This window comes from Cyclospora cayetanensis, unplaced genomic scaffold (genome assembly GCF_002999335.1).
Source record: "Cyclospora cayetanensis isolate NF1_C8 unplaced genomic scaffold, CcayRef3 CcayRef3_contig_410, whole genome shotgun sequence".
Classification (NCBI taxonomy): Eukaryota; Apicomplexa; class Conoidasida; order Eucoccidiorida; family Eimeriidae; genus Cyclospora; species Cyclospora cayetanensis.
Window position 1 is genome coordinate 1 of NW_020312382.1, and position 8370 is coordinate 8370.

At 48.4% G+C, this 8370-nt stretch overlaps 2 protein-coding genes across 2 annotated transcripts; one reads left to right on the forward strand and one right to left on the reverse strand.

The window, feature by feature from the left end:
• Positions 1 to 1857: 1857 nt before the first annotated feature.
• On the forward strand, positions 1858 to 2790 carry LOC34623426 (calmodulin). Its single transcript, XM_022736549.1, has 3 exons — positions 1858 to 2001; positions 2284 to 2421; positions 2665 to 2790. The coding sequence occupies exons 1-3, from the start codon at positions 1858 to 1860 to the stop codon at positions 2788 to 2790; spliced, it is 408 nt and encodes a 135-aa protein (XP_022587647.1).
• An 867-nt stretch (positions 2791 to 3657) lies between these two features.
• On the reverse strand, positions 3658 to 4281 carry LOC34623427. The gene has a single exon (XM_022736550.2). It carries the CDS (start codon positions 4279 to 4281, stop codon positions 3658 to 3660), a length of 624 nt encoding a protein of 207 aa, XP_022587648.1.
• Positions 4282 to 8370: the final 4089 nt, after the last annotated feature.

An 8370-nucleotide genomic window follows, 5' to 3' on the forward strand; every position in this document is an offset into this window, starting at 1 on the left:
AGTAGTTTCTCTATATCAATAGAGTAAAAAGCAAGCTCAGTCTCAAACTGGCTGATGATAACTTCGGACACTCGCCAATCCTTACTGCCGTTATGCTTTGCTGCTTGGCCTAGCCTCATGGATGCATTCACATTGCAGCGACTGATAAAACATGCCTTTCTGCCAGCGGTGGAGACAGCGCGTTTACATTAGCTTGCAGGGCGGCCTCTGTCGCCCCAAGAGGCGTTGTTTTGACCGTTAACTGCTCTGTGGCAAAAACCTTCTTTCTCGTCTAACATGTCGAAGACACCATATTATTGAAGGATCAAACAATGTAGTCAAAACCGAAGAAGTGTTGACGAGAAGTTAGACATTGAGCTGCATCAGCGAGTAGATGAGCGGAGCAGAGATGGATTGAATTACTTTGTGCTACCAGCCGTAACATCCATTTAAGGTTCCCCAATGGGGACCCTGTACACAACACTCAATAGAAACGTTGGAAATGTGTTAGCAATCCTTGATGGAGCTCCCGGCTTCCGCTGCCCTTGACCCTACGAGCTTTCGATATGATGCGAGAAGGTTAGCTAGCGTGCTGACTGCTACACTATCTCAGCAGCACGAAGACTTCAGGTAGCTGCACGTAAGATCTAGGGCACAAGCAGACTCCTATGGAATAAAAAAGCCAAAAGACCACAAGAAGCTGACCAGGCGAATGCTTACCGTATGTGAATCGAATAAAATGATGCACTAGAAAGTGCGTTTAGGTAATTAGCCCTGTACAACTCCCTGTGAAGACCTTACACGGAACGTCCAAGGTATCCCAAGCTATGGGAAAACTATTATCCGAGTGAGACAGTTATAGCGGCGCCACAAGGAAAAGTGAAGATAGAAAAATGCACTAAGAGATCAGAAGAAGCCGATGGTTTCTGGGCTAACCAGTTGTGCATTGACCTGCGGACAGCAGACGTTTCGCCCGTTGACCCTCAGCACTGTGAAGGGCTAAATAACCGCTTGGGAAACGAAGCAGCTGACCTGCAAAGGAAGCCATATGAAGAGTGAAGAACTTTAGCAAATAGAAGAATGAGCATGGAATAACGCGCAGAGTGGCACATAAATACATGCAGCGTCCTGTGTACTGTATGCATGATGTGGGTACTCTAGTGGTCATTGAGAGCCATAGGAAGAGAATCTTTGGGATGTAGGAAAAGCAATATTGGGAGTAATCTATCAAGCATAGAGAATGATATCAAACCAGGGGAAAGGGCTAGAAAAAGGAGTTTGCTCAAACTCGAATCGCAAGGAATGCCTGGTCCAGCTCCAAGTGCGTCTGTCAAGCCACGCTATCACCTAGCAGCGTTGGGCACGTCGAGTGAAGGGGGTGCTGCTGTTGAGCAAATTTTTGGTCCAGCGATATTTTGCTACACACACATCCAATATAGTATCAGAGTATCATCCGTTGGTGGGTTTATCTGACGTTCCTGCAGCCGTTTTGTTTGGCGGTCCGCGTACGGCGCTCGCCAGTCCTGACAGTCGGCCCAACTGCGCATCTTCATGCATGATTCGAATTGGCATGACACCCCCTCAGATCTCTGTGACTTTCAACCAAACACTTGCTCCAGTGTTGGGGGATACGTGACATTCCAGAGACAGTAAAACCCCGAGGACCAGTGTGCTGGAGCCATCTGCCTGGCAATCTCACAGCGGGTTCCACATCAAACCAAAGTGCAGTGTTAAGCCACTAGTGCATTCTGGTATTCTTTTGACATGTTCTCTCTGCTTAGTTTCCGGAGAAGCCCAATAAACAGTGATTGCTCTCTGGCTGGGTTTTGTGATTCGCAGGGTTCGTCGTGGAGCTGAAGGCCTGTACATGTGTGGAAAATGGCATCCACTGCTCGTTTGCGTGAAGCTTTCGCTCTTTTCGACAGAGATGGTGATGGAGAATTGACTGCCAGCGAGGCACTCCTCGCACTTCGCTCAACTGGGGTTGTGGTATCGTCTGAAGAATCCGACGGCATGCCTGCGGTAAGTCGCAGCTAGAAGTGCAATTCTGTTTGCTAAGGATCTGTTCAAAGTCTCAAGCTTGTTTCTATTCATGGGAGCTCTTCTCACACCTTGCGGAATTATCAGCCAAAGGTTTATTTGGCCCAATTCTTGTGTCCGCAAACCTCAAGAAAATTATGGGATTGTCTTAACTTTTGCAGTTGTTCACGTCAGTTTATTGGTAGGCCTGTTGGCTGCGACAGTTCTGGTCACCGGTGCATAATTTCGGTTTGTATGCATGTGTGTTATTTTGCCTTTTTTCAGTCCATGTCCTGGGAGCAGTTTGAGGGCTGGGTATCTAAGAAGATGAGCGGTGCTAACCCAGAGGCCGATCTCATCAAGTCTTTCAAGGTCTTCGACACAAAGGGTGACGGCACCCTCTCCACTGACGAACTTACCCAGGTAGGACAAGCGGCATGAATGCATGGACATGTCGGTAATTATGCGCTCATCTCTTACTGGGCAGCTCTTGCGGCTAGGCTCCGTGCAGTATATACGTTGCTGAGCATATATTGTTGCAACGGTGCCAATAAAGTGATCAGCTTTTCGCCTTCATCGGTACAGAAGAACATTGGTTCCACGGTGCATATTCGCAAAACTGCTTGTGGACTTCTATCCTAGGCGTCGTGCTGGTTGAATCTGCAGGTCATCAAGACACTGGGAGATCTCTTAACTGACGATGAAGTCGATAAAATGATCCAAGACGCAGATCCCAACAAAACGGGCCGCATAAATTATGCCCAGTTCGTGAAGGTGCTCCTCAGCAACTAAGTCTGTAGCTTCCTAGGTGGTGCAGCCACTAGGTCTATGGGCCACAGGAGAGTTATGGCGCATTCGCCCAGTGTGCTGGCCTCTGGAGCCTTTCAGCAGCAACTGTGGGTAGCACGCAGTGGCTGGCAGGTAGCTGGCAATGATTCAAGCAAGAGTACTGTTTTCACAATACGTCTGAGTCATTTCTAGGTGCAGTTGAAACCAAGGACTGCGACGCATATCTCACCCTAATGTATCGATGACGCTACAATTGACGCTTCTCTCCCGCATTTCTCATCTTCGTAGAACAAACGCTCTAGCCGCATGGCTATACTGTGGAGTGCTCTTGGAGACAACTGCATACACCAAAAAAAGAAACAGCAGCTGTAATGCCCCGCCGCTGAAGGGTTCGGGATTAGCTGCAGTCTATGTCTCCCTTTGGCCGCGTGAGAAACAGACAAGTGCTTCGGCATGTGGTAGCGACTGCCAAAGCGGATTGATTTTTGTGTAATCAACAAAGCCCACTTCACACAGCCCACCGCTGATTGTTGAATTTCCCGCGTTCCTGACGGGCTGGATGCTGCATTCCGTGAGTAAAACACGATTTATGGTGTAGGTAACAAGAGGCACAAGTCGCCAGTCACTTCCTATGTGTGACACGTTGTGCAAATCGCCAGAAGACGGAATTGTGAGAAGCAGCTCCTTCCCAACTCAAAGAGGGAACCAGGCCTTGTGTGTAGTTTCTCTACTTCTCTCCCAAACCTTGCTACCACTAATTCGCCGCTCACGTACTGACGTGCCTACTGCTGGTCCGCCCGGCAGGCAGACGTCACGGCTGGATCCACCCACACGTCGCTGTACAAGCACCAGTTCCTAGAATGCCATAATTCACATTTCCTCTCTCTTTCTCTCCTCTGCATCCGCTGGTGGATCGTCGCCCACGTCATCTAAGATGGCCTCAGGACTTTCTTCTTCCCCTGGGTGGGGCAGCATGCTTTCTACAGTTTGCCTAAATTCGTCAGATAACCGTACGTGTGGCATTTGGTACACCTCTCTTAGGAAGTCAAATACGCCGGAATGCTTCCTGCCGGTTGCCCTGCGGCTGATGAATTCCAGTGGTTCAATAAGGTAGAGAAAGTGCCGGCTCCTCTCTGGGCCTGGAAATCGCAGTATGTATTCGTGCTTAAGATAACCAAATTCGTAGAAGTATTGCACACGAGAGAACCACTGGGTGAGATGCCGCCGGGCACGGTCTATAGCCCGACCTTTGGCATCCCGTTTCTTCCTTAGCTCTAGAAAATCAAAGGCGTACTTCACGACGCCTCGCTCGTCTATGAACTCCTCAAGAATCTCTAGGGCCTCCAGCGTCTTTGACGAAGAATACTCCGCATGCATTGCATTCAGTGTGTTCGCCTGTTGCAGCTGCTGTGTCAGAGTTAGCATATTGACGTAATACCAAGACGTGACCAGAAGACCCACGAGGGAGACAGCAAATGCCCAGTTGATCTTCATTCTCTGCAGTCCAATTGCGACGCCCGAAGCAATGTAGAGGTTTGGTTGAAGTTTCACGACCTCTCAGAAGAAGGCGTGCGATGAAGATCCACACTGACTGTGATGCCTAACCTTGGGATGGCCCTCACATGGTGACACTCCAGAAAAGCGGCCTGAGGTGACGGGCAGCACTGTTCCTACCCGTGCTTCCTTCTGCCGGAAAGCACGCAGTAATACAGCAGGAAACCTGAAAAGGGAGAGTTAATGGCCGGAGTAGTGCGCTGTTCAAAATCCAAGGAAGAATTACTGAAACACGGTGCCTTGACAGTGAAGGAGCACTTGTTGAGCTTAAAATGAGGTATAATCGGTCCTGATTGACAAGGCCTCACATTGATTGTTACTTTTATGGTGAGAAATATGGCAAACTACATCTATTATCTCCAATAAAGCTATATGCGTCAAACCGCTTGATTGCCGTGCACGTGGCAGTGGCTGCATGTGCATGCTCTGTGAAACACGAAGTGAAGTCAAACCATTGAACTCATTACTGCCATTAATTTTGTGTTTTTGAAAAGTTAAGTAAGGGAATAACTTCTTGTTCGGTTGATGTGGACTGCTGAGTTCAAAAGCCTTCACCTGTACTCAGTGGCCAGATCCCCCGAACGATACTGAAGCTGTGCTAAACCCCCTCAGCATTTCTCAAGATGTTTAGTATTTTGGGCATTAGGGGTTGGCAAAGCTCTGGGATCTCATTATTTGATACGTGGCCAGTGAATGGCGCTTCGAGTCTTTAGCCCATCTCCCCCAAATATAACATTAGCCCATGCATTTGCGGAAACAATGCATCTAGGTACTTTGAAGGAAAATACTTGAGTGCAGACTCTCTGGAAAGTATAGCGAAAACCTATAGCCTCTGGAAGACGCTTCCCCGTCCTACTAGCAGCGCCCTTTGGGGCCCCAACATGAGCGGGGGACCAGGTAGCGTGCACGTGCCTGCACACTTAAAGCATTCTGAGCGTTCACAGCTAGTTGTACGTAGCATTCAGAGCTCAAGAACATAATAACCAGTCTTGCTGTATCGAGGTGATAATATTTTGTGACAAACAGCAACACGAACAGCCAAACCAATCCCTGGCACATTTTCACTAGCTCTAAATTTAACCAGTGTACTAGACAACCAATGCGTTTACTTCAGCCCTCATCTTCCTATTTCCATTTTAAAAGGCATTTTTTTTGTCTTGCCCAGTCGAGGCCAACTGCATGCAGGATAGGAAAAGTATTCCCGCCATAGCGCCACTTCCCCAGGCACGCGAACACGTGGGGAAACACTGCAAATGACGATGGCAAAGTGTGCATCAGCCCTTCAAGCGAAACAAGAGGGAAGAAAGACATGCACAATAGCCGACAACGAGCGAGGGAAAATATTAACGTGCGAGTGGGGTCGCAATGGCTAGGCGTGCCCCGGGTGCAAAAATGTGTGGCTACCCGAAAACAGAAGACAAGGAAATTGCTTAAAAACAGGGCCAAGTACCTATTTGTTCAGTAGTGGCTCCACCACTCACAAAGCAGTGTCTGCATGCTAAAACAGCCGGTGCGTGCAGCGTAGTTGATTCCTAAGCCCCAATACAAGCATAAATAAGAGTGCCGAGACGATATTTTTGAGTGTCTCCGCATGAGTCTAAACGTAGAGGACAGTATGGCACTAACAACCTAATGGATCTGAAGCACACATATAGATGGAGGTAGCTATTTTGGGCACCGAACATGCATTGGGGGAGGACGGCTACTAAAAAGCGAGAGGAATACCGCCCATGGCGGCTAGCATTGTCACCCAAACGGGGCTGCAGGTTCTCACGCTGGCAACGAAGTCAGCAACTGTTCCTTCATCAAATATTAAGGTTGAATTTCCCATCGCATTTAACATAAGCTTCTGTCTAGTGTGGCCTCGGCGCTCTAAAATCCTAGAATTCAGCATCTCTATGACGAAATGTGGATCCTCCACCTCACACCGGTTCTCTAGTAGCCAGTAAAGCCTGCCAATAGTTGATGGAGTTGGAAGCTTCTTTGGGAAGGCAATATTGATACGACTGCGGCTCTTTTACCTCTAGTAAAATAGGCACACTAGGAACGAACATTGATTTGTAAAGGAATTGCACAAGGTCTTGGTCACCTGGCCGCACAGGTCTTCGCCTGATAAGTTTCTGGTGCACCTAGTAAAGTCTGCCGATCCACCACCACTAAACCACTAGGCTCAAACCACAGCCTACCGCCGCTTATCGTAGCTTTAAACGTGCCTCCTTTGGGCTTTGTGTATACATTCGCGTGCACGGGCCAAATTTTCCCCGAATCCCTCCACTACAAAGGAAGACTGGCCGACCCGGACAAGCTAAGAGCCGGATCGGAATGGGCTCCTATATGTAGACCAAGGAAGCAGGAGAGCAACAGGTAGGCACATGTAGTGTCTTATTATAAGCTCACTCATAAAAGAACAAACTTGAGCCAAGGAATTGAGTTCTTGTGAGTATAAAGTCTCAAGTGTTGTAGAATGTGATTGGTAAGTTCTGTCTGTCCATCTGCCTCACGGTGATATGCAGCGGTTACATTATTGTCAATGTGTAGGCTGGTCATAAAGGCACGCAAGAATGCAGTAGCGAACTTGAAATCCCTCTCCGCATCGATACTTTTAGGGAATGCACGGAGCCTCCAGACATGAGTAAAGAATAATCGAGAGCCATTCTGGGCCCTGCCAGAGCTGGGGCAAGGGCTCAACTGGGCAGATCTGCTGAGTATGTTAACAGCCCGATACATGCTATCCTGACCCATGAACTCCAGCCCCCAACAATGACGCGCGTATTTGGATCAGTCTTTTATCTTTTAGGCACAGAAGGCTTTGCGAAATGCGGAGTCTAGGGCCACTGCGCGGATGCAGCTGCTGAAGCTTTTGGCATGGCACTCCACACTCTTCTGCCGGGGGACGCATGCCAAGCCATTATGAGAGCGCTGAGGGCTTTGCATCGTGTGATTCCTACCGTGGGCCGATAGATCGTTTTCATATCTATTGCGTAATTCGGCACTGCGAAAGAAGGTTGGAATGCCACAGCGGAGGAATACTCGTTTTGTTTAGCACCCCAGCCGGGTATTGTGAACCTCTTCGTGATCCGCACTTTCTCCATTCTCTATTTTGCCGATAGTTGTGAATGCAAGGTTCTCAAAGGCATCAGACTCACAAGACTTGGGTGAAAGCCTCAAGTCGTCCCGGACAAGAGCAATCACGGTGCTCAATGGTGAATTACTAGGGTGTCGTGGGGGCGTGCCGGTAGTTACGTCGCTGATAACTTTGAAATACCTCAGTATGGAGTCTTACTGCAGCCGGCGCCCAAGCCAGCGCACCATTTCAAACTTTTCCGAAATCTTGAAACTATCATAAGGCCCACTGAAGGCTGATCAGTGGTGAGCAGTGAAAAGACGACCATACTAATGTCGGCATTGTACCCGCAACAGCAACACTGCCGTAAGTTCCTATTTCCTCACTCAGTACCTCTGCTCGATTTGGGTGGAGCCACAAAAGTAGCAAGCAATACATTGGTGCCCTGGAGCATCAGTAGCCTATTGAGAAACAGAAACACCCTATACGTCACTATCATTGGTCCCTAAGAAGAAATGACGCTATTGATTGGGTAGAACGAAATTTCATGGAGCTGTAAGGAGGTCGGCAAGCATCCTTACAGCGACCTCAACCTGCTCTATTCAGGTCATTGACATTGCTTTCTTGAACAGCTCACTCAAAGGAGGAGCGATCCAAGAAAGCGCAAGAGTGAATATTTCGCAGTAAGCCAAGTCCCAAGGAACTATGAAGCATCCATGTATATGCGTTATTGTAGTTCTGAACAACTTGTTTAATGAACACCAAATTCCAAAGCAACCAAGATGGGATGCATGCTCAGAACTAGCTTTTCTTACGGCAATGCTGAGCCGTCCGCAAAAAAGCTCCTGCCTCACCTTGCCATGGCTCCAACTCTACCTTGCTCAACATTGACTGTACATGCATTGTTAAGGGAACCAGGGGTTGCTTCTTTTCAGCGCTTCCTAGCCTACTAAACTCTGCAAGGC

Bases quoted from the DNA above. Each gene is read 5' to 3' on its own strand.
- LOC34623426 (XM_022736549.1), top strand. From the start codon at position 1,858: ATGGCATCCACTGCTCGTTTGCGTGAAGCTTTCGCTCTTTTCGACAGA. The intron at 2,002-2,283 runs GTAAGTCGCAGC...GCCTTTTTTCAG, and splicing joins AATCCGACGGCATGCCTGCG to TCCATGTCCTGGGAGCAGTT. The intron at 2,422-2,664 runs GTAGGACAAGCG...TTGAATCTGCAG, and splicing joins CCACTGACGAACTTACCCAG to GTCATCAAGACACTGGGAGA.
- LOC34623427 (XM_022736550.2), bottom strand. From the start codon at position 4,281: ATGAAGATCAACTGGGCATTTGCTGTCTCCCTCGTGGGTCTTCTGGTC.